The sequence below is a fragment of the Opisthocomus hoazin genome, chromosome 7 (assembly GCF_030867145.1).
Source record: "Opisthocomus hoazin isolate bOpiHoa1 chromosome 7, bOpiHoa1.hap1, whole genome shotgun sequence".
In the NCBI taxonomy this organism is placed as follows: domain Eukaryota; kingdom Metazoa; phylum Chordata; class Aves; order Opisthocomiformes; family Opisthocomidae; genus Opisthocomus; species Opisthocomus hoazin.
In genome coordinates this window covers 58,894,198-58,919,883 of record NC_134420.1, presented here as the reverse complement: position 1 = coordinate 58,919,883, position 25,686 = coordinate 58,894,198, and the positions used below count along the sequence as shown (strand labels likewise).

Here is a 25,686-nt window from a genome sequence, read left to right as displayed (position 1 = left end):
TAGTAGCATTACATACAGCTGAAGCAATCAATAGCTCACCTCCATCAAGTCATGAAGAATCTGATCCTTTTCAAAACCTAAAGCCCCTCCTTCCTCCCCATGTGCCAGCTTTCAGTTCTGTGATCCCTCCCAGAAGGAGGTGCTGTCTGGACCTTGTGCTGAGCTGATCCAGCTCCGTAACCCGGCAAAGAAATTTGTCTTGATGTAGGATTCTCATAGTTTACTCAGTTGCAGTATCTTAGAGCATTAAGAATGGAGCTTATACAAGGAGAGGTGGAAGGCACACAGGTATGAGTCTACGATTCTAGGTAGAAATGAGGAAGATTTTTCTTTGACAATGTCAAGCTCTTAAATCAGCTCAGCTATCAGTGCAACTTTACCTACAGATTTCAAGCTATTATTTGGCAATACTTTATTAACAAAGGTAATGAACAGGGCCACCTAAATAAGATTCCTAAGAAACCTGGCAGGCAGGTTGTTCAAAGAGACCACACAAATTCAATAATAAAAAACTGCACTTTGATTCTTTCCTGCCCAGTAGCAGGGAAAATAAAAAAAAAAAAAAAAAAAAACCAACTACCACAGCTCAGTTCTGTGAATCCCATTCAACTGTAGTCACTTTGAGAAAAAATATTACATATAATAAAAATTACTACCATTTTCACAAATGCAGTAACAATGAAATGTTTTTCATCTCCTAGTCATGGTATTATTTTTTCAATTTTTTTTTTAGTCCTGACTTCCTCCTTGAAGTCAGTATGCCCAACTACTTAAGTTCTTGTTTGTAAAACTATATAGCACTCTAAAGTTCCCATCAACTTCCAAACCTGCATTATTGACAAGGGAAAGGTAAAGCCACATTTCATAAAAGTCCTTAAGAAAAAAAGCTGCTTGCATAAGACAACAGCCCTTGAGTGGTACGAGTCACTGATTATTCAAGCTCAAGGAGTAAATTTGGGAAAAAGCAAGGAGGCAGAGAAAAATGCCAAATAAACCACAACAGCCCTGAGTCTACCCAAAACCAAAACCACATCAAGAAAAGTAACGAACTATTGCAAACAGTTTTGCTTCCACATTCAATTTTACATAACTTAATTTGCTCTTAAAATGTTGATTTGAAATTAAAACCACCAAAATCAATGTTGAAGAATTTTTCCATCTTGAAAATGAAATGGAGAATGAAAAAACTCTTGTTCCTTTTTTCTCCAAAAGTACTTGCTGCATTCAACATAAAACTACAAACAGAATTTGTCAGACAACACATCTTTGATTAATATATTACTTTAAAGTCTGGTTTATCTTCAAGAAGTAGTTTATACTTTTCAAAGTCACAAAATATTTCAGCTACTATAATTGTGAATTCTAGCAACAGACATGTCTTCTGAGTTTTCAAATTGAGTAGTCTTTGTGGTATGTAGGCCAAGTTATCCTATCAACTGCGTGAACTGCAACAGTTTTCCTCTCTCCATCCTCCTGAGATTTTTCCCTGGAATCTTTGTATTGCAAGAGAAAGCAGAGAATGACCAAAGTTTTCTCTTCAAGAAAAACAACCATCTTTCTCCCCTTCATTAATTTTCACCGGTTCTGATTAACGTAACTGTGATTCTTTTTCTCATCCAATCACAGATTGTATAATCAAATGCTGCAAACACAGGTCAAATTCATGTTCTATTATCAGAAAGACTGTCAATATGACAATTATGACCTTAGGCAGGAAAATACTATGGGTGAAATGAGTTACCAGATTTTCATGTTTGTATTTCAGGAATGTAGTATTTCATGGTAGTCACAGACAATACAAGCAATTGAAGCTTACTAATTCTTAATTCAGTAAGAGCTTACCCATTTCTAGTTGTCCATGCAGGAACACCAAAAGGGAGAAGAAAACTACAATGTCTCTTATTTTTCCTTTCTCTTTATTGCATTAAGAAATTATTTTCAAGGCTTTTCTAAACAAACAATGATCATGGAGAATCTCCAAGTGAATCATAACAAAAAGGAAAAAAATCCTTGTCATGGTTCTTTTATTCATCATTTCAACCTTAAGCAGCAGAAATATTCTCTTCAACTATCTGATTAACTATGATAAATTCACAATGACTGCTCTCAACTCATGTTTAGCTTCAAAGTTTACAGCTATTTCAGAACTGAAGGTCTCCTGTAACAAAAAGCTCATCTACATTTTCAAAATTAGTTAGCCTAATAACGTATATTGTCCCCTCCCCGCAAACTTTTCTTGTGGGAGAAATGTCAATTCTGTTTCCAAAAACAGGAGAAGTCCTGTGTGGAAAACACCAAATGGGGACACAAACAAAGCTATTACAAGCAAAGGAGAGGGTTTTTATACAGCAGATTAAACTGAATTAGGTTGAAACAGCATTTAAATGAGGAAGAATTATATAGGCAAAAATAAACCAGATGGTGTCACTGCACAGCTTATTTTGAGGCTGGAACAAAGTTCAGCAGAGACATAGAGTCCCACAGGCTCTAGAGGAATTATTAGACAAGTTGAATGTGATATCTGATCCTCTCTGTGTAAACAGTATTATAAAGTAACTTCAGAAAAGAAACCCAGCAGTACTGTGCATAGTCTTTGGCTCTATCCTTCAAGAAAGTTCTGAGAAAAATGGAAAAAAAATTATGAGTGTTGATCATGGTTTCTAGTTCTCTAACAAAAAAAAAAAAAAAAGGAACTGAATTTACCTAGTTTATCAGAAGACATTAAAATAAATGGAAGAGAGATGTGACGGTGCAGCCTTTTATACTCATCAAATGTGCAAAAGGTTGCTGCATAAAATGAGAGCAATTTTCATGTCCGCAGCAGATAGGACAACTAATAACCTTAAGGGAAATCCATATTAAAAATATCAAATAAAAATACTTTGCCTTATCAAACCCTTTTAGTAGTAAGGATAGTTAAGTATTTCAAGTGGTGTTGACCAGGGATGTTTTAGAAACTTAATCATAGAGGTTGTAAGAGAAAAATACTGGTATGTGTCAAGATTAACAAAGATGTAGATACATAAGCCTGTCCTTAGGCTGGTGTATAGAGCAGATGACCTCTTGATGTCCCTTCTCATCTTGTTTCCCCAAGTCTACACATGTCATTTTAGAAATGCACAGAAGTCTTGTAAGTAAGAGAAATAAAACTGTACTTGAGTCAAAAAATGAACGTTTCTATAAAATGACAGAGGTTCCTTTGGTAAAAATAAGTAGACAGCAGAGTCCCAGGTTTCCCAATTAATTGACTGATTTGATGGAAACGAGGACAGCGAGAGATTCTGAACATGAAAACACAGCGAGTAAGCAGATGAAATCAGGTATGATTTAGGTGTTAATGGTGACTTCTAGGTTACATCATAAGCTAGAATATTTGAAAACAGAACCACATACAGATTTTAGACTCTAGACAAACACCAGGTAAGTGAAAAATATCTAGCAGCAGGCATGCTGGAGGTTAGCAACTGCATCACTTGCATATGCTGAATTTACACCTGACAAAGCCTAAGTACATGTCAGTCTCTGTATAATGGATGAAGAGTTCCAGCAACTCTAGTCTATGCAAGCTCTTACACTAGACTTGTAGCAATCATCATGAAACAACACAGCTAACATCTTTCACCCTCAAAAGAAGCACATGCAGTTAAGTACATTGATCAGACACAGCAAAGTTCTCTTTCTTAAAAAAAAAAAGAACGTCTAATGTGTGTGCATTATCTCACACACACTCCGCTATACGCTTATCTCTAAGAAACAAAGGTCAACAAATCTGTAGAGTTGGGCCATGCAGTGGAGAGTTCTCAAGTGGTTACTGGAAGAGATGTTCTCAGACTAGTCTCCACATAGATGGAGCTTAATCACCATTTCTGTACAGACACCCAGTGTGCCACAGCAGGACAGTCTTATGACAGAACTGATATTTTCACCACATATTCATGCCACACGTACTGAATTGCCACATCAGTACACAAGAATGTATTATTTGATGACTTTATGCCTGTGTATTTCCTAAAGACAGCATCGAATCTGAGTGTTATTTTTAAAATTTTAACATAAAATTGCTGCAGATAAAACAAACCAATTTACTTCTATTTGTAAAAACTGCTTTACTGAAGACATTCCAAAACACAATTGTACATACACCTTTAAATCAGTAGTCACATCCAGCATTTGTTTAAAAATAGCCCTCCTCTCCACCACACAGTGATTTGCAAGAGGAACAAAGTTTAATTCAAATACATTACTTGCAACCTTGAAAAAGGAATACATCTTCAGATCACAGAAAAAAACAACAAAAAAGCAGACATCACTTATTCTTAAATTATTTAATTCTACGTGTAAAGTCATTAGACAAACCTTACCCCATGTAAAATTTTCCTCAGAAAGTGTTTTGTTTTAATTTAATGCTTTTTATTAGCAGCAAACACAAGAAAGTTCCATGAAGTGTAACAAGGAACTTAAATGTATTTACATTTTAAATATATTTAAATGCTAGAAGTCGTCTGAAGAGATTGTACAGAAATAAGCTTAAAACATAAAGGAAGGCTAGAAATAGAAATAGAAAACTGTTCCAAGCAGACACAGGAGTAAACAGGAACACTCCCATACTTTACATCTTGGACATTAATTTGTCTCTTTATTATTATTATTAAGTGGCATGCGTTCAAGGTGCTTCTCAGTGAATCTGTCACTTGCAAATTGCGAAGGAAAACCACTATCCAGGAAGAATCACAAAGATATATTTGTTTTACATGTAATTTATTCTAACCTTCTTACCCATAATAGTTAAGGATCTTTATACTTAAAAATCACCTCCTACCATACCTCACCTCAAACAATTTTGGGGCAGGCCATTAAAAGACAGATCACTTCATATCGTGTTTGAATATACTTAATGCAAAATACAGAAGTGAGTTTGTTAATATTTCTGACAACTGAGAGCAGTATTTTTCTGCTCTAAAACCTGAAGCTTCCTGTTAATTTGTAGATACAACATAGTAGCATATGCTTTTAACTTCAAAAACCAGATCACGTAACTCGTACTAGAACATTTAATCTGCAACATTCCCGAAGCAGGTAAGGGAAGGCTAAGAATCGGGCAGAAAAGGACAGATCTTTTGGTGACTAGTCAGAGAAGGATACACTGTTCTAAGGCTAATACCCACTTAGTCCTGGAGCCTGTTACACATACTAGTCAATACCAAATCCTTCACAAGAAGGAATGGACAAATAACAAACAATTGGAACTATTGCATAGTACAAGTTTTGCTGAAAATGTTTGTATTAGGATATAAAATGAAAGAGGTAAAAATCTACATATAATGTGGGCACTGGTGTGGAGTAGAAAGACAAGTAACAAGTGGCGCCATAAGCTAAAAAAAAAAGTATGATTTGCTTTCTCCTAAAGCTTGATGACAAGGCCAATAATTCCCTAAATATAAAAATGAGCCTAAGTGTAGATTTAATCCAACATTAAGTAAAAATCTTGCTTGAATAAAGAAAATATATTTCTAAGACAATAACCCAAATACTGATTTATGCAAAGCTATGCGATGTAAATAAATATCAAGCTAAGTACCTATTAATTGAGAAATACTATTAAACTTCCATTTTGGAATGCCTTCCAACCAATCCATCAGTATGACTATTTTCATATCAGAGCTGTTCACATAGTTATTTATATTGCAAGAGTAACCAAGGACCCCAGTTAAGGCCTTACCATGCTAGATGCTATCCAGCAATACAGACATGTACAATTCCTACCCATAGCAGTCCTGACTATTAAAAAAGTACGTTAAAAAATACAGTATTTTCATTGTCATGCCTACTTTAGTATTTCAATCTATAACATCCCAACTAACAAATCCCCAATTTGTTAAAAAAATTTCACAACAAATTAAAAAAGGCTAGTGTAAAAAAAAATTCCATTCTAAAACAAAAAATAAATCTATATTTCTATAACCCATCTTCATCAACCCAAAGATTAAAATGCCTGCCAGTGGTAGAGGTTTTATCTCTACTGGTAACTTTGAACCTAGGATTATTCACAAATTCTCATGAAACTCTTACTTTTCCAGCGTTTATGCCATTCTCGAAGTTCCCTATGCTAGCTGCCTTTTTCACACAAACTGATTAAAAATAAGCATATTAGTCCTATTAATATTACAGTTACACCCCTGCAGAAGCGTTGGTGGATACATGCCAATATTTGGTATTCTGCTTTAACAGTATCATCACTTACAAGCCTGTATATTTTATATAACATACATGAAGGCAGCTAATACTGAAAACAGAGCTGTAATAGAGTGTGAAGAAAACTTTTCGTTTAAATAGAAATCACCTCTTCTGATAGCATTTTTCCTGGTAGAGAGACATTGACATAATACTTCAACACCATCCTTATTACCTTAAAAATGGATACCTCTTAAAATTCCAGCTTTCAGGAAAGTGTATACGTTCCAGTTATGACAGGACAAACGAGGAAACTGATAACATGCTAATTTAAACAAAAAACAATTTAAGAATTACACAAAATTTTGTGCATCTTATTTTGGAAGTACAACACAGGTTGTTTCTTGAGGGCTGTCTCAAATTCTGTTTCTAAAAAGAAGAGTCTAACACTCTGGCTTGGCAGCTCCAGAAACACCGATGGCTGCCATGATTGAAAGAGATGGCCTTTACTGAACTCCTCCGAAGTAGCCAGTCTTATGCTGAGAAGAATCAGGGAGAGCAAGAATGTCAAGATGATCGTCCCTTCTCAGTGCCCCTCTTTCTTCCTCCTCCATCAAGCCTCAGGGCTCCCCAGCCTCAGCAGCAGCAGATTTCATTATTGGCAGAGTCGCTGTAGCCACTGAGCACCCCGGTGTACTCACACTGCTGCACAGCTGACCAGAATTCTTTTGGGCCAACTAAACTTTTGGACTGGATTAGACAAACTGCATCATCAGATGCGGTTAATGCTGATCAGGTCAACAGCAAGAGGTTGCACAGCTCTTCTTGCCACTGTTTTAAGTCCAAATACTCACAAGATGTTGTTTGAATACCTCAAGTGTAACCCCCATCCAGACATATTTATTCCCTTTTAGAAACGAATAAAACAGCATTTCCAGAACTTTTAAAATGTTCCCGTATGACACAACTTCAATTTCTACAATTAGAAGGTATCAAGAAATTATCTATTTTACGGGACAGTAGTCCTTAGGATATTTTTTTAGTCACAGGACTCATCCCATAATAGAGAAACAAGGCCGTGATAACATAAAACTAGTCAGATTTTGAAACAGAGTTTTAAGTATTTCTATAACAATCAGCTACTTTCAATTTATCAAAAGCATCATAATCATAAGATTATGAAACAGTCACCCTTTCCTTCAACACAGATTTATGAATCATTTAAGTGGTAAAGTTTTGAATTCCAAATTTGGAGAGAACAAAGTGAGTAAGTGTATGTATCAATTTTCACCTGAAATAATTTGATATACTCCTCCTACTTGGAATTCATTAAATTGGGTAGTATGAAAAGGTGAAATTAAAACCATTTAACCTGTAACTATTGAATTGGCAAGAGAAGGTTTAAATTTAAGCTGATGTCCATCACTCATTTTAACCACTGGATGCTGAAAATATATATACATAGCCTCCCAAATACCTTTACTTCATCTGAAAAAACTCAGCATTTACAAAAACCTAATGCTACCACTTGGACTGCAATTCTTCAAGTTCTTTTTCACCTCTATATATGAGAATTTCAATCTACAATCCCCGAAAAAAACAAGTATGATATACACTATAAAATGAAAGTATATTCTGCTCATGTCTATAAAGTCACAACCAGAAAATAGTCAGTTGTATTAAATATTTTGTTATAAGGCCTTAAATAAAACCCGAACTGCTAAAACTATGAATAAACATCAACAACTTACTGAATATCTGTATTTCCTTCAAAAAAATATAATCTTATTAAGATTTTGTCAGCCACTGAGAGACTACAAAACTCATAATTGAAGTCAACAATTCAAAAGTTATTCAAGAAGAGAAATAATCACTGATTTTAATGACCAGAATTCTATAATGTGAACAGCGGAATATGAACAGAGCAGTGTCACCTTCTGGAACAGCATTAGCTTAATTACTTGTACTTCATACCATACTGTTCGAGTAAATATACTAGGGTAAATCCATAACTTACCAAGAATATTACTGTCTTTGAACTGTTACATTTTCCCATCCTGCCATACTCTTTCATCAAACCTTTTTAAACAAGTGGATTTGTTTTGGGGTAGACTCTAGTGCTATTGCTTTATTATTTTTAGACTACTTGACCATGGTCAACATCTGATCTTTTACTTGAAGTCTGAAGCAAAAATTCTTTAGGAGAAATATCTTTGTAATTACTTGAATTCAGTTCACACGTACATGAAGGAGTTACAAGGTTAGATCCAGAAAACAATTTGACTGGACAGTCACCATAAACTTATCCTATACAGATCTGCTGAAGATTTTTGATCTTGGACTTACAATAATCCTACTTTATTTGGCCATGACTTTTTCCAGACAGCACTGAAACTATGCCAAATTATCTCAAATGTAGCTTCAGCATTTTCTGTCCTTGTATCTGATCCTTTCCTTGACTTTAAACACACTCAATTTTAGAAGCTGCTGCTGCTAGGCCCTGGCTTTAACACGTTGTGATGAAGAAGTCCTGAGGAGTCAGCATATTCTGACAGTGAATTGGACAAGACAGAAGGACAGAAATAAGAATGGAAGAGAGAGTGAATGATGGCAAAAGAACAGGGTGCAACCACCAATTTGTATCACCTATCATTTCTACCAGGTTTATGCAGCATATAATTGGAGAGCATACCTTTCTTACACAGAAAGTTTAAATATTTCAGTTTTATTAATCTAAAAGGAAATTATGAAAGACAAAAAGCACTTGAACTCCTAAAGGTAAACAGTTGTATTGGGTATATGTGGCCATGCGGTCAGGTTTTGCTAAGCTGGGGTCAGCTACGGGGGTGGCCCAGGAGGGAGAGCCCATATCGGAGCAGGGGAAAAATGTGAGGGGGGAGGAGCAGCAGAGAGAAAACACTCTGTACTGACTATAACACACTTCCCCTCCATACCCCCCTACACTGCTCAGGGAAGGGGGTAGAGGAGTCTAGAGTGAAGAAGCTGAGATTGGGAGAAGGGGAAGGTAAGGTGGTGTTTTAATGTTTGTCTTTGTCACTAACCAATTTTATTTTAATTGGCAATAAATTAAATAAATTTTCCCCAACCTGAGTGTTTTGCCCACAACAGTAAATGGTAAGCAATCTCCCCATCTTTGTATTGACCCATGAGTATTCTCATCCTGTTTTCTCCTTCTGCCCCGCTGAGGAGAGAAACAAGTGTCTGGGTTGGAGTTTGGCCCTTAGCCAGGGTTAACCTACTGCACCAATACATGTGACTGAGAACGATATTTTGGCTTACTAGAAGTACGTTTCTTTTTTTCTGGACTTTCTGTATCCTCCATTTCTGCTTCAGTCCTCTCACTGGATGCAGCTGCTGCCTTTCTTTTTTTCTGGGGGGAAAAAAAAAAGGAAAAAAAGAAAAAAAAAAAAAAAGACTAAAAAAGCAGCAGGGCAACTGAAATCCAGAGCAGAAAACACCACACGAAGTACAAAATATCTTATACTCACAAAGTATTCCCCAATTTTAAAGCATTATTTCTTCACATATTATAAAACGTCTCCAGTTGTAGAGAAAATTTATTCATATATTAATGCAAGAATACTAGTACTAGGCAATGGATCACATTAGGAGTTGAAATTTTAATGTATGAAAACACAAGTTTTTATGATCAAAACCTTTTTTTTTTGTTTACACTGAATAACTGTTACAAAAGGAGCAATCTGAAAAATCTTGAAGAACACAGAAAAACATTTTACCCAAAGCTGATGTTAATTGCTTTTTTAAAAGCAATTACACCTCATTAAATTCAAGTTTATCTGGATCCTTGCTTCTTAAGGCTTTCTTTGCACAGCTTAAAAGTATCTAACACCCACTGACAGTACATTATTATTTTTTTCTAATAGCAACTATGAGTTCTGCTCCAAGGAGAAGTACTTGGGAAACCTGAACTCTATTCAAAGTACATTATCTTAAAGCCTCTAAATGGATAGAACCGTTATTATCTGTGTATTACAGTTAAACTTACTACTGCAAAGTATTCTTAAGGTGGTTATGGAAAGATTTTTTTTCTAAAGCCATGTGATTTTTGCAAAGGATGAGTTGACCTGTATCTGTATCAGACACAGATAATAACTTTGATGAACACTGGCAGAGTTTACCTTTTCCTTTTAATTTTTTTTTAATTGTGTGAGACTAGAGCTCTACTAATATAGCTTTAAAAGTGGCTACAACTTCACATAGCTCCTGAGAGAAGGGGAGAGTGCATTATATCTTTCCTTTCCAAAGTGTTGCTTCATGATTACCATCTAAACCCTGCTGGGCTGAACAGATTGGTTCGATAATTACATACAATAACTGCAGTGGGCAGGTAACCCTCAGCTGGCACAGGGCAGCTCCCCTGTGAGAACTTCCATATGCAAACTGCACTGATGGAGTGCATTAGGTACATCTTTCCTGCCGGTGCACAGGCCTGATTACTGCCAGCCAAGACTCCAAGGTTAGCATGTCAGCAGATTTGTGATGCATTAGGCAGGAATAAACACAGACACTTTTGTTCATTCTGACCAAAATTAAAGAGGACTATTTCAGTGCTGTACTGCTTTTATATGAGATAATGCATTCCTCCCAATTGTACTAGAAAACATTTTAAACGTTCATCAGAAAAACAGATCTCCAATACATGCGACACAAAAGCAAAATACATTTATCTTGTTTCCAAGTTTATTTATAAAAAGTGGTTTCTTAATCTTGATTCAGGTGAATTACATAGTAGTAGAAATCAGGCAGCATTCATCTGACAAAAGCAACACCTGCACATCTGAAGCTGAACACTAGAAGGAACAACAAATCACTAAGATCCATATTCTTCCAGCTTAGTTTACTCCCGGTATTTCCCAGCAACTCTTCAGCACTGAACAAAAGTAAGACGTGGTCTTTGCCCTAAATAATTTAGTCAGGAGCTCCAGATACTTCCTTCAATACACTTCTAGTAAAACCTTCATGTTTTGCTAGAACTATTATAAAATACCACACACAAACTAACAAGCATTTACTACACAGGAAAAAAAACCAAGCCAACAACTCCAGCAGAACTATGGGCTGTCTTTCATTTACTTATACATCTGGGGAAAGTTGAGTCATGATATAGAAAATAAAACGTTAACTTTTAATACAGCGGACATCTCTGAGTTTTAGCCAGATACCAATACTGGAGAATGACTGAGATTCCAAAACAGCCATGCTTATATGCAACATACAATGCACATCATGGCTCAGTTAGCTGTACAAGTTGAAAACACAGCAGAATCCTACATTCTAAGAATTTATTTACACAGAAGCTAGAAATATTGTTTCCTAGCTGTGAAATAGCATAACTTCAGAACACCAAATAACATGGTTTTAAGAAAGTATTATGGTAGATTGCCCCAAAGGAATTGAAGAGTAGGTGTCTTAAGACCTGTCATGATTCAAAGATCAGTACAAGCAAAATACCATAAATACTCTGTATTAGACACCACCACCTTCTCAAGGGTGGATGCCACACTGTATTTTTCTTCTCCAAATTAGACATTAAGCATGCTGAAAGAAATTTAGTACGTGCTAGAAGATACTGGCTCTCAGAGGCAAGATGCTAAAGATGCTACAGATCAATGGTACATTGTCTTTATGGAAAATCTAACAGAGTTTGGAGCTTATCTTTAAAACAGTCATCAAGTTCAGCTTCCTGTCACAGCTGGAAATACATATAATTTTCATTAGCATTCTATGGTCTTCCTTTCTTCCTCCGTGTATCTAAATGTCCAGCTATTCTCAACTAGCAGAAATTGTCTTCCTGGTCACCCAGCCTCTCAACGCCTGAAACCCCCTGGAAGAAAAACCCAGCACCATGAGTTCCCAAACATATATTCTGGGAAGGAAGACATCCTGCTGAAGACCCTCTTTCATTCTTGAAGAAAAGTGAAAAATACACCCTAGGAAGGAGGACTGAAACAATTTATTCTTCTACCCTAGCCTACACCACAGATGTTACAAGGCCTAGAAAAATCCACCATAGAAGGAAGAGTCATCTGCCCCGGTATCTGATCAAAAGCAAGCAGGCTATGTCAACCTGATTTCAAGAAAACAGTCTTATTCTGTCTGGGCACCCTAGCAGCAGCTGGCATGAAGCAGCTAGCACAAAGTCCACTGCAATATGATGCGCAAATGGGCCAGTAACACTGATTGTTTTATATAGTGCTTGAACATATGCTGACTACGCATATGATCTCTGAAAGGGAAAAAAAAGAAACCCAATGTAAAAATTAACTCCTAATTGATGCTGGTAGGTAAGAACCTATGGAAAAGTATTATCTCACCCTTTGGGAATGGTCTTGACTGATATTGGCTAAAAAAATAAGATTTTTGAAGTTTTATTCCATTGGAAACGTGCATCAGCCATCTCTGCTGGACAAGGACATAAAAGGTCACAGATGTTGGCTGTGCAGCAGGCCAACTTACTTAGCAAAGAAACCAGCCAACCATTAAAAAAAGATTCCACCCCCCCAAAAAAACACAGGTCTCAAGCCATGTTGATCCACAGGGGGAACAAAAGAATTTATGCTAATGAACTCTCCTTTTGCACAGATCTTTACACTCAGTTATACTAGTATAAAGACTACGGCTGTATGATTTTAGCCAAAGTACTACTTAGGGGGCAAAAAGAAGTAAGTTGGACGTATATCCTCAAAAGACTTTGATATCCTACAGCTTTTTTTATTTTGCTGATCATGTCAGTAAGCAGGCAGAATTCTTGTACTATTATGCTGCATTACAATTCGCAGTTCCCTGGTTCATGCTAAAGGAACCAGTAAACTGCGCACTTGTTATTAACAAATGCAAATAAATGGGCAATAAATGCAATCTGAAGTACAGGATAATATTTATGGTTCCATACGGTTGGACGTGACGATCTTAAAGGTCTTTTCTAACCTAAATAATTCTATGCCCATTTTTTATTGTTATTATAAACTGTTTTAACGTGTGATTTCCCTAAGTCTTAAAAAGTTCTTACACTGTATTCAAATGGGAGTCTAAAGCTAGAGTTTAAGGCTTCTTAAATACAAAGATTAAAATACCCCTAGCCTACCACTACAGTTGAGACTCATAAATAACATATTAGATGATAGTGAATTCAACATGTGAATCCCAAAACCAAATAAAGACTAAGCTTTGAACTAGTCATGCAAAGGAAACTAACCTGGAACAAAAATTAGACTTCCTTTATCTTACATGTATTTTAACGCAGCTGGGGTTTTACCAATTAAAGGAAAAGAAGTAAATTAACTGAACATTCATCTGTTCAAATGTCATTACAACCATATATACACATTCTGTTATGCAATATATTATCTATTACGAAAGTACATGTATAAACATTCTGTATTAAGTTTTAATAACAATTAGTGAAGTTTAATTAGAGAAATAATGCCTAAGAGTATGACTTAAACGTTTCACTATTTGCTTGTTTCCTACTGGATGCAGTTATGACTACTTCCAAAACCACTTTAACTCTTATTTAGCTAAAAAAAAAAAAAAATGCATTAAAAGCTGGCATAAATTTCAGAATAAAAACCTTTTGCATAGGATGTGTCTGCAAGTCTCCATTCTCTGACAAGCCAAAGTCAAGTACTCCATCATCTTTTTGCCCAATGGCCTTAAGACCTTGCAGAAGTACTTCTCGGAAATGCTGATAAACAGGTTTCTCTTCATAGCTCAGTAGCTTCACTTTTTCCATAAATTTGGCTATTTCATCTAAAGAAATGGTACCTTCAATTAATTTCTATTTGAAAACATTTTAATCATTCACTTTTACCACAAAAGGACCAGAACTTATGCATGCATTATTTATGCCATTTTTAAATGGTTATTTCTAAGCCCATAATTATGACTTTACTACAACACTTAGAAAAAATATTATACCAATGTTCATTACCTAGTGATGACAGCATCACTGTTTTTTACACATTCTTTGCAATGAAGAAAACAGTCAGTCGTAAAAAAATATAATAGGCCAGTCTTCACCAATGAATGATTATGTGTTATTTCTTATGTCTATATTTAAAAATATGGAAAACTCAGTGTTATCGCAGAACCTCCTCAGTTCAAGACTGAAACATATTAAAAGATACATGAAACACCTGACCACTGTAAAACCAGACAAGTCACACTTGACAGAGAAAACTCTCTTCCAGTCACGAGTAGACAGAAGTAGCTAAATATTTAAGTTTAAAATCACAAGAAGCTGTATTTATAATAAATAAAAAACAAATAAAAATTTAAAAAACTACTCAGCAAATCACCAGTGCCAAACAGAAACAATCTAGACTTCCAAGTTTGCGTACCTTTATATTTTGAATTTCTAAGCTTCAATTGTGAGAAACCAACTTACACATTTCACATTTGCAAATACTTAGTACTGTCTTTTATCAGAAGCAACAATGTCCGCAAGTTCATAACTGCAGCCAAAAGGGAGAGTCTAAACTTCTCCTAATCAACAATCTAATTGATGCCACTTCACTTTTGCTGATAAAAGTAAGAAGAAAAATAGGCAAACTTCAGTGACGACTTTAGCGACAGGACGAGGTGTAATGGTTTTAAACTAAAACAGGGTAGGTTTAGGCTAGATATAAGGAAGAAATTCTTTACAATGAGGGTTGTGAAACACTGGAATGGGTTGCCCAGAGAGGTAGTGGAGGCCCCATCCCTGGAAACATTCAAGACCAGGTTGGACAGGGCTCTGAGCAACCTGATCTAGTTAGTGGTGTCCCTGCTCGCTGCGGGGGTGTTGGACTAGATGACCTCTAGGGGTCCCTTCCAACCCAAAACTTTCTATGATTCTATGATTCTACGATTCAGTAAACAAGGAGGTCTTAAAGAAGCAACAGTTTAAAGTACAGTGCCTGAGACACACCTCTCGGGAGAAAAGATGCTGAAAATCTGACAACTCCTCACCTTTTGCTGCAACTGAATTTATCTGCTTTTATTTGAATACAAAGTAACATCGCCTTCCCTTGTACGCACTCCACATGCGCCACGCATATACAGATTTCAGAGCTTCTACCCACTGTCTAAAGTTCTCTACAGCTTGGTGATGGCACCCAAACAGATTGATGGATTTTTTTTTTTTTTAAAGAAAAAGGACATTAAAACAAAATACTAGAAAATGCTTACCACATGGTACAAATCAAAGCATCTTAACTTAAAATAGCTCCTCTTACCTGGTTTATTTTTCCCAGGAAAGCATTTGTCCATCAAAACTGAAATATTATCTCTACACCTGAAAAACAAAATTATTCAAATTTACTGTTTCTTTCACAGTTTGAATCTTGCCCTGTTCTGATAAACTTCCTAAGTACCTAGCTTGGACCACTGTCAGAGACAGGAGACACTACTAGATAAACCCTTGGTATGGCTTTGTACAGCCATTTTCAGGAGTGCAGTACGTTTAAGAACCTGACGAATGCCAGGCAGGCTATCTGAAATATAGTTAAGTTTTTGTTCAACAGGTTTTTATTCTTGTAAAAGCAAGCAAGTAGAAGACCTAAGGAAAAGAACTGGTCCATTTTAAATCCTCACACACCAATGCTCTCACTTCTTCCTGCTACAGGGCTCTTTCTCTAGCTGATATTATTCAGAGCAGACTCCCTGCCAAAACAATAACTGGGGGGAGGGAGAGCGGGCTTCGCTAAGATTGATGAAGGCCAAAAAAATCGCACATTAGTAATCCTCTAGCTGGAATGATGCTCAAAGAAGTTTAATATCCACCTTTAGCTCCCATCTCTGCCACTGACTTCAGAGCATGGTGTTAGAACGTCTACGCATACTCCATGCTTCTCTTTCTGTAAAGCACGACTAATGATTACCTGTATACTGGTAAGAGTGCTTTTTGGCTTAACTGTGGCGGTACTCTAAAGCGACAGTACTGCGGTGGATAAATAAGCATCCCTCACATGCAAAAGAGGACAGTAGAACAGTACAAGTGAAGTTTGATTAAGCAAGCCAAGGATACATGAGACGCAATGAAGGGAAGCTGGGGAGTATACAAAACAATAGCCTATTCAAAAGGGAACATACTGAAAGTACAAAGCATTTCTACATGAAGACATTTTCATTCCTATTTTCAGTTTCTAAAGAGAAAGAAAACAAGTAGTTTCTCACCTGATTTTTGAGTCTCTGACAAAATCTGGGTCTTTCAAATTATCCTCCCATGGCAGATGGCCACTAAGCCAATGAACCATACAGTAACCCAAGATCTCCAGATCACCACGTCTCGATGGTGCTAAATAAACAAGCACACATAAAAACCAGAACCATAAGAGCAGCTAATAAAGCACACACAGTTGTAAATATCTTATGGCAATAGAAAGCCAATTCTAAAAATGCAACATTACTGTATCTGTTATTTATTTCTTTATTTCAGTGTGAAAGCAAGAAAGGAAAAAATATTGTTCCTACTTCTGGAAGGATAACTTCATTTTCAAGTCCTTTTTCAATCTTTCTTCTACTCAAGGACATGACATGCTGCAGTTATCCCAATTTGGGATGCTTTTTAAGTACTCAGATTGTAGAAAAAAATAGAGAAAGTTAGTGAAGTGATTGACTTTCTGTTCAAAACAGTTTTTACTTCCCTTCTTCTATAAAAAGGTAATAGTGCTGAAACCCCATCTCCTGAAAAAAGTATTCCACAAAGCTGAAATATTTTATGTGGCCTGAAAGCTGAACAGACGAGAATAATAGATCAGATCACTAAGCCTTGCGAAAGAAAAAGGAAAAAAAAAAAAAAAATAAAAAACCAACCCACATGTACGTTTACCACAGACTACACTAGAAAACGGCAAGTCATCTTTGTTCATGTTCAGTTTTAAGCATAGGTGCAACAGTTCAACCTCAAGTAAATAACAACTATCAATAACTGCTATTTTTGCAAGACACCCTTCTATTCTAATAGAACAAAATTTAAGAACGAAGAAAATAAAATTAGTGTTCACTATAAATCCTCAATGTTTAATCATAGACCTGTCCTTTTCACGTTCAACCTTTTCTCACTTCTTGCTTTTTGATGTTCAGTGACTATAGGCATAATTAAGAAATAATATTTCATGATTAAATGAAGTTTTGTTTAAAAAACTGCTAAATATTAAGCCATAAATAAGATAAAGAATGTTTTGCATTGCTGCCAAACATGAAGGAAAAATGTTCACACTGGTAACAAAAACTCCTGAAAACAAGGCCCATTTTTCTATCAAGATCTGATAAGTACTATTCCATTTCTACTTCATTAATAAAGAGCAACACACTAAATATCTTAACAGTCTTTATAAAATTAAGGAACTTTATTTAAGAAAACTACATTACCTACAGTGAATTAATATCAAAGCAAAAGTTAGTAAATGGAAAAAAAGAAAAATGCCAGCATGGTCCTTAAGAGAAGAAAAAAATATTTTTATAGATTTAGAAAGCTGGTTGTTTACAAAACTCAGTGCAGCAAATAAAGTCTTCTGTATTTGTATGAAATGGATGCACAAATGCCTATTGCTGAGAACAAAGTTTTACATCCTTACCCACACCCTTGTGTGCATCAATACTGGTATATTCAATAGTTCCATCATGACACCTTTTAGGATCTTCTTTATATGCTTTGTGAACTCCTTCAGGACAGTATCGGTAGGCAAGTCCATAATCCACCAAGTACACCTAGTAATTTCCACACAGAATTCTAAGATTAAAGAACTAGAAATACAGAAAATATGCAAATAATAAGTGTCACACTCAACCATTCTCATCGCTTCATAAAAAGTATTAAAAATGGTTTTTCAACTTTAAGCAATCCTCAATGCTTTATTGAGCTTACTACATATGATCTGAAAACAACATGTTAGATAGTTTTTGTTGTTTTCCATACAGCAGTCTGATCTGGAAGTCACTTCTTGCTGATGCAGAGGATGAGTACAGTAATAGCGTCAGTTATTATCAGTAAGACTAAATAAAAAAAAAGTAATGTTCATAGAGTTACAAATACACTTACTGTCCTACCCTCTTTATAGTCAGCTGTCCCATTTGAACACTGCTACACACTATTAATGCTCACTAACACTACAGTTACTTTAAGAGAAGAGAGATTATTTACTTATTTCATGAGCTAAGAAATTTGAGCAGGAAGACATACATAATTCTGAAGCTTTAATATGCATTGTTTGAATAGTAAAAAAACACAGAAAAACGAAAGACTTCCATAAATCAAGTGGAACAACCAACACTTGAAAGACCAATTTTTCCAAGTAACAGAACACTTATCTGATGGATTTCTTTAACAAAGGAATGAGGTAACAATGCAGACAGGCAAACATAATTTACCAGTGTGCTATATAATTTTAAGCTTCCACCTGCAAATACCTATTTGTGAGTCAATTTTTTTTAATCTTTAGAATTTCTCCAGAATATTATTTAGGCCAAATAGTCAATTTGATAACTCTACAGCAAAATGCATAAAAAGAAATTGTAGAATATTAACTAGGTATAAATGTCAAGCAGAAATAATGTTATCACACACATTCTTAAAAATGAGCTTCTGCTAGATTTCACAGGTTCAAAGCACTTCCATGTGTTGTCAAATAGAAGGTTTAAAACATGAGGAATAAAATGCATCAGAAATACCTGATTAGGGTTCTTGTAACTCAGAAGAAGGTTTGCGGCCTTGATGTCTCCATGCACATATTCATGCTCATGGACGTATTCCAGAATATCAAGCTAACAAAACAAACAGTCACGTTAATGCAGTACCCAGCTCCACCCAGCAGAGGACCTGTACTCAGCACAAAAGTGTGATTTAACAGAAAGACTTACATGGGGAAGCCAGATTGTAAAAATATACTATATTTTTTACACTTACTATTCTCAGGCCTAATTGTAGTACAGTTTTACGGGGAATTTGCTTTGCATTCTCTTCATACATCTTCTGAAGATCTCTGCCAAATCGGTCCATTATCATAAATCGATAACTAAATTCGAGGGGAAAAAAAACAAAACCCCAAAACAGCAAAGTTACTGAATTGTACTTAGTAAAGTGTTTTATCTATGTGTTAATTGTACAAATCACTGATTGGAAATATTTATCTCAAAAGATAAACTGCAGGTACACAGAAAATAAATGTGGGAAATACTTGACTTGTTTTTTAACATTGTGCATCAACTCTTAACTTCTTTACATCAGCTAGTCAAAAGCTCGTCCATTAAAAGAACTGTTCTTTTTTTCCTGGCTAGTTATGCAGTACAGTAACAAGTATCCACAGAGAATAATATCTGTATTGTAATTCACTATAGGTAAAACCAAGCATCATTTACTTACAGAAATACATTTTTTGCTTTATAAATGACAAAGTGAATGAACATGGTTAAAGTTTGTTTCTTGAAATTTATTTTTGAACCTATTATTATAAAGAAAAGTCTCTAAAAGTTCTATTACTGTAAGAGCTCATAGCAGCTACGTTAAAGTCATGTGTTAAACACCAAATGCAAAGAAAAGTTTATTTGAGGAAAAAAATACCATTTTGTTATATTTATTTTTGCCTCTCAAAATTAATGTTCTTTTTACATTAGTTTTAAAGTTGAGGATCTACTGAAACAAAGATATTTTTGACGTGCGTACCAACTGCCCTACCCAGTCATCCACACAAAGAAGCCTGACCTACTATAAACTGCCAGAGAACTATTAAAACTCCTTTACAACACAGCTGTTTAGAGAAAGCCCACTAGGAAACAAGGACTGTTACATAAACAGGCATACTACTCAAGACCACATAACATAACAAAAACCCTTCATGACATGGAACAATACTAAAAACCATCCCTAGACTTAAGACAAATTTAACATGAGACTAACAATTATTATAGCTCACAGACTGAGTCAACAAACCTACACCTAGGGAAAATAAAACAGATTTAGAGACAGCACCACGTCCTTTATATATACGAGTGAAAATACCCTTTAAGTGCACATTATAACAGAAGAAAAACTTCAAAGGTAGTCATATTATTCAAGGACTTTTACATTAAAAGTTGACTTTATTTTATTTCAAATATGAAAAGTTCTAAACCACACACATATAGCATCACTGTATTACAGCAATGTTCGAGACAAATGAAAACTAAGTCACAAAGAATATAATAGACACAAATACCAGTAACAGTAGAGATAAAATGTATCTATTACTTAAACACACCCTGTTATGAACATGAAACTTTGTAGCAGAAACGAACAACATGAGCCCAGGTGGAAAATACATCTTATAAAGTAAATTAGGTTAAAAGGGATAGTGGTCATCTATGAAATAAATCCCAATATATGCCAAGAAAAGATATATTCACCTGTTTCCATTCTTTTCATGCAAGCCAGAACCCCAGTATCTTGGTACACCTAAATATTTCAGTTTATGGGACTTAGTCCACTTCTGAACTGAAAATGTAAATAAAGATAAATTCAGGAATTCACATCAGCAGAGACATACAAAAAGGGACTACTCGCGTCACAGTTTCTGCATACATGTGAGCTGCTTATTTCATGGAAACTTGTATGCTAAGTATACTGCAAAGTTAATGATGCCTCCATTGCAGCGACAGAGATACAACTTAAGTTTCAATTCAGACAATACCAGACAACACAAGTGTAAAGAACATCTTACCAAAAACCTCTAATTTTAATGTATGTCTGAATTAGATCTCAATCATTCAAAAACAAATTTGAAAAAGACCTAACAAGATTCTCTTAAAGTTTGACCTTAGTCCTGTAGGCTCTACTTTGCTAAATGGTTGTAGTTCATTAAAAACATTTTAATAGACACTGCTTACTTTCATCTGGCTTAGCAGCTCGCATGTAGAACTTTAACTCAGTAAAAAGAGGTCCATTCTGGCTGGGTTCCTTTAAGACAATTTAAAATTAGTTAAGAACTGCCGTGTTAGTGCCTAATAAGTACTTAAAGCTCACAAAACACAACATTCACCCTATAAAAACATATTATCCCTCACATGCTCTACCCAGTGCTGATAAATTCAATAGAATATCTTTGTTTTATAAAAGAAGGTTGCCTCTAAAAAGTGATTTTTATTATAAATTGCTTAACATTAAGGGTATCAAAGAATCCTTTCCCAGAACAAAAAGAATAACAAATTATCTGAAATGTATAGAAATATTACCAATAACTGGCAGCAAAAGTTTAGCAGAGAACATTAAACAACATTCATTACTTCAGATTTTCCAGATTAAAGCTGGATTGTATCTGCTGCAGTAGCTATTAGTGAGCCTAAAGTAACACCTGAATGATTTGATAGAAAAATCATAACAAAAGTTAAATTCTTGCTGAACATAAGGTATTTTGTTCCCTTCATACATTAGTTGATCAAGGTAACAATTATTACAGAGGATTTCACAATTTCTCTTAAACTAAATTGTAAGAACTACACCTATTTTGACTTCAGAGTCTACCTTGTATTTAAGCGAACGTAAGGTATTTCAGTTCCACTTTCTATGGACAAATCTACGGTAAGCACACATTACAAGTAAAGTACAAGAGAATTGGTTTAAAAACACCAAGGCTTTGAAATACTGCAAGAATTTCAAATGGGTAGGTACCTTGACTCTAAATAACCAGAACTTAGCGCAGGGGAAAAAAAAAAGTGATTTCAACTCCTGCGTTGTTAAGTTGAAAGTGATTTCAACTCTTGCATCTGAAAAAAACCAACTAGACCAACTGATCAATTTGTGATAAGCTTAAGGAATTTGTTTTAGTCTAGTTACTCATATATGCCCAAATTGATTCTATCTCAGTGAAAATAGCTGTTTTGGAATATCCTACACTTTAACAAATGAACCAAAAAAAAAGTATGTGATTACTGGAAAAGAAACCCAGAGAGAATATAATCACATGATATTAGCAAAAGTTCCAAGATATATAACAGCAATCTCAAATGGTTTTAATTGTAACTTTTAAATGCAGATGTAGTGATCCAGAAAATTGCTAAAGGCCCGACCATACCACTCCACTAATAGAGGTTTACTGCTGTTCAACATTAACAAAGCAACGTAAAGAGATCAAACACACTGATGAACGTGGGCTTTAGTGTGCTCCTGATGTACTGGCTCAGAAGCAGAGCAGGAAGACCGGTCAGGATGAGAGCAGATACCAGCTTAAGCACCACTCCCAGGCCTGTACACTTGATTACAAAGCTACTGCCTGTCTCCACCTCACTTTCTCAGGCAGCATTGCCCTGATAAACAATGGAGGCAAGACAACAGTTTTCTGGCCTCTCCTTGTGGGACCAACGTTCGGACTTAAGCCATGAATCTGAAACAAAACCAACTAGACCAACTGATCAATGCACATAAATTTCAATACACGCATATTTACTTTCAGTTAGTTTATTTATCCACTATGGACAACAAATTAGTGATATAGGAATTATATATCCAGAGAAGAAGGGTTAAATAGCTGAATTCTTTTACTGTAGTTCTCAGACAAATGTTACTTGACCTATTCATTTGTTTCTCTGTAGCACAATGCATTAATACTCTAACTTAATTAGAATATGAATTATACATATTATTTTGATTCAATTTACATAGGTTTGAAGAATGTTATTTTCTTACTAAATTACTACAGCAAAAAAAGTAGGTGTTAAAAAAATCTTAAAATATTTATCTCTAAATAAATTATTCCACAAAAAATTATGTCTCAGTGCTGAAAAAGAGATATATCTTTCTCTAGTCAGAGCAAATACAGAGCATCGATGATAACTTTCTGATGCAAGTGGTGGAGGAACCAACAAGGAAAGGCGCGCTGCTGGACCTTGTGTTAACAAACAAGGAGGGACTGGTGGAGGACGTGAAGGTTGGAGGTAGACTCGGCTGCAGTGACCATGAAATGGTCGAGTTCAGGATCCTGCGTGGAGGAAGCAGGGCGATAAGCAGGATCAAAACCCTGGACCTCAGGAGGGCTGACTTTGGCCTCTTCAAGGAGCTACTGGGAGGAATCCCGTGGGCCAGGGCTCTCGAAGGCAGGGGGGTCCATGAGTGCTGGTCGCTTTTTAAACAACACTTCTTCCATGCACAGGAGCAATGCATCCCCCTGAGAAAGAAATTTAGCAAAGGAGGAAGGAGACCTGCATGGTTAAACAAGGAGCTTCTAGCGGAGATCAGGCAGAAGAGAAAGGTGCATGGCATGTGGAAAGAGGGACAGGCCACTTGGGAAGAGTACAGAAACGTAGTGAGAGCATGCAGGGATGCGACGAGGAAGGCCAAGGCTCACCTGGAATTGAAGCTGGCAAGGGATGTCAAAAACAACAAGAAGGGCTTCTTCAACTACATCAGCAGCAAAAGGAAGGCTAGGGACAATGTGGGGCCGCTGCTGAATGAGGCGGGTGTCCTGGTGACGGAGGATGCGGAGAAGGCAGAGCTAATGAATGCCTTCTTTGCTTCAGTCTTCAGTGCTAAGACTGGCCCTCAGGAATCCCAGGCCCCGGAGGTAAGAGAGGAAGCCTACAGAGAAGACGACTTTCCCTTGGTCGAGGAGGACTGTGTGAGGGATCGCTTAAGCGATCTGGATGTCCACAAATCCATGGGCCCCGATGGAATGCACCCACGAGTGCTGAGGGAGCTGGCGGATGTCATTGCTGAGCCACTCTCCATCATCTTTGAGAGGTCCTGGAAGACAGGAGAGGTGCCCGAGGACTGGAGAAAGGCCAATGTCACTCCAATCTTCAAAAAGGGCAAGAAGGAGGACCCAGGGAACTACAGGCCGGTCAGCCTCACCTCCATCCCGAGAAAGGTGATGGAGCAGCTTATCCTGGAGGCCATCATGAAGCAAGTGGAAGAAAAGAAGGTTATCAGGAGTAGTCAGCATGGATTCACCAAGGGGAAATCATGCCTGACCAATCTGATAGCTTTCTACGATGACATGACTGGCTGGGTAGACGAAGGGAGAGCTGTGGATGTTATCTACCTTGACTTCAGCAAGGCTTTCGACACAGTCTCCCATGATATCCTCCTGGGGAAGCTGAGGAAGTGTGGGCTGGATGAGTGGTCAGTGAAGTGGATAGAGAACTGGCTGAATGGCAGAACTCAGAGGGTTGTCATCAGCGGCGCTGAGTCTAGTTGGAGGCTGGTGACAAGTGGTGTCCCTCAGGGGTCAGTACTGGGCCCAGTCTTGTTTAACTTCTTCATCAACGACCTGGATGAAGAGTTAGAATGTACCCTCAGCAAGTTTGCTGACGACACCAAACTGGGAGGTGTGGTAGATACACCAGAAGGCTGTGCTGCCATTCAGCGTGACCTGGATAGGCTGGAGAGCTGGGCAGAGAGGAACCTGATGAGGTTCAACAAGGGCAAGTGCAGGGTCCTGCACCTGGGGAGGAACAACCTCATGCACCAGTACAGGCTTGGGGTGGACCTGCTGGAGAGCAGCTCTGCGGAGAGGGACCTGGGTGTCCTGGTGGACGACAGGTTAACTATGAGCCAGCAGTGTGCCTTGGCTGCCAAGAAGGCCAATGGGATCCTGGGGTGCATCAAGAAGAGTGTGGCCAGCAGGACAAGGGAGGTTCTCCTTCCCCTCTACACTGCCCTGGTGAGGCCTCATCTGGAGTACTGTGTCCAGTTCTGGGCTCCCCAGTTCAAGAAGGATGAAGAGCTACTGGAGAGAGTCCAGCGGAGGGCTACAAGGATGGTGAGGGGACTGGAGCATCTCCCCTACGAGGAGAGGTTGAGGGAACTGGGCTTGTTCAGCCTGAAGAAGAGAAGGCTGCGAGGGGACCTTATAAATGCCTACAAATATCTGAAGGGTGGGTGTCAGGAGGATGGGGCCAAGCTCTTTTCAGTGGTGCCCAGTGACAGGACAAGGGGCAATGGGCACAAACTGAGGCACAGGAAGTTCCGTCTGAACATGAGGAGGAACTTCTTCCCTCTGAGGGTGACGGAGCACTGGAACAGGCTGCCCAGGGAGGTTGTGGAGTCTCCTTCTCTGGAGATATTCAAGACCCGCCTGGACAAGGTCCTGTGCAGCCTGCTGTAGGTGACCCTGCTTCGGCGGGGGGGTTGGACTAGATGACCCACAGAGGTCCCTTCCAACCCCTACTATTCTGTGATTCTGTGATTCTGTGAAATGCTGAAAATCTGGTATCTTTTCATACTTAATGGGATGGATAAATGATTTAACCACAAAACAGATCATCATGTTGACTACGAAGCTGTTTCCCCGCAATACCATTAATTCCACATACAGATAAAAAAATGCATACGCTATGTTAAAAAGGCTCATGTAATGATGTCCAATATTTGCCATACTAATCACCTTGTAATATGCCAAAACCAGAAATACTTCAAACACAAATTTCTACAACTTTATGCCCAGGGTCATTCTAAACACATGATTTGCAAAACTGAAATTAAAGTCTAATTAGGAAAGATAACATAATGAAAGAGATTATGGAGTA

At 37.0% G+C, this 25,686-nt stretch overlaps 1 protein-coding gene across 2 annotated transcripts in view; it reads right to left on the bottom strand.

Moving 5' to 3' along the window:
• The window catches only part of VRK1 (VRK serine/threonine kinase 1), a 37,991-nt gene that overhangs the window by 1,521 nt on the left and 10,784 nt on the right, over window positions 1-25,686 (bottom strand). For both annotated transcript variants that reach the window (XM_075427030.1, XM_075427028.1), the window contains exons 4-12: window positions 21,055-21,124; window positions 20,575-20,662; window positions 19,100-19,208; window positions 18,865-18,957; window positions 17,772-17,904; window positions 16,369-16,489; window positions 15,429-15,487; window positions 13,784-13,962; window positions 9,472-9,562 (exon numbers count right to left, since the gene is read on the bottom strand). In XM_075427030.1, the coding sequence (XP_075283145.1) occupies window positions 9,472-9,562; window positions 13,784-13,962; window positions 15,429-15,487; window positions 16,369-16,489; window positions 17,772-17,904; window positions 18,865-18,957; window positions 19,100-19,208; window positions 20,575-20,662; window positions 21,055-21,124 (943 nt within the window). The remainder of the gene's footprint in view (window positions 1-9,471; window positions 9,563-13,783; window positions 13,963-15,428; window positions 15,488-16,368; window positions 16,490-17,771; window positions 17,905-18,864; window positions 18,958-19,099; window positions 19,209-20,574; window positions 20,663-21,054; window positions 21,125-25,686) is intronic.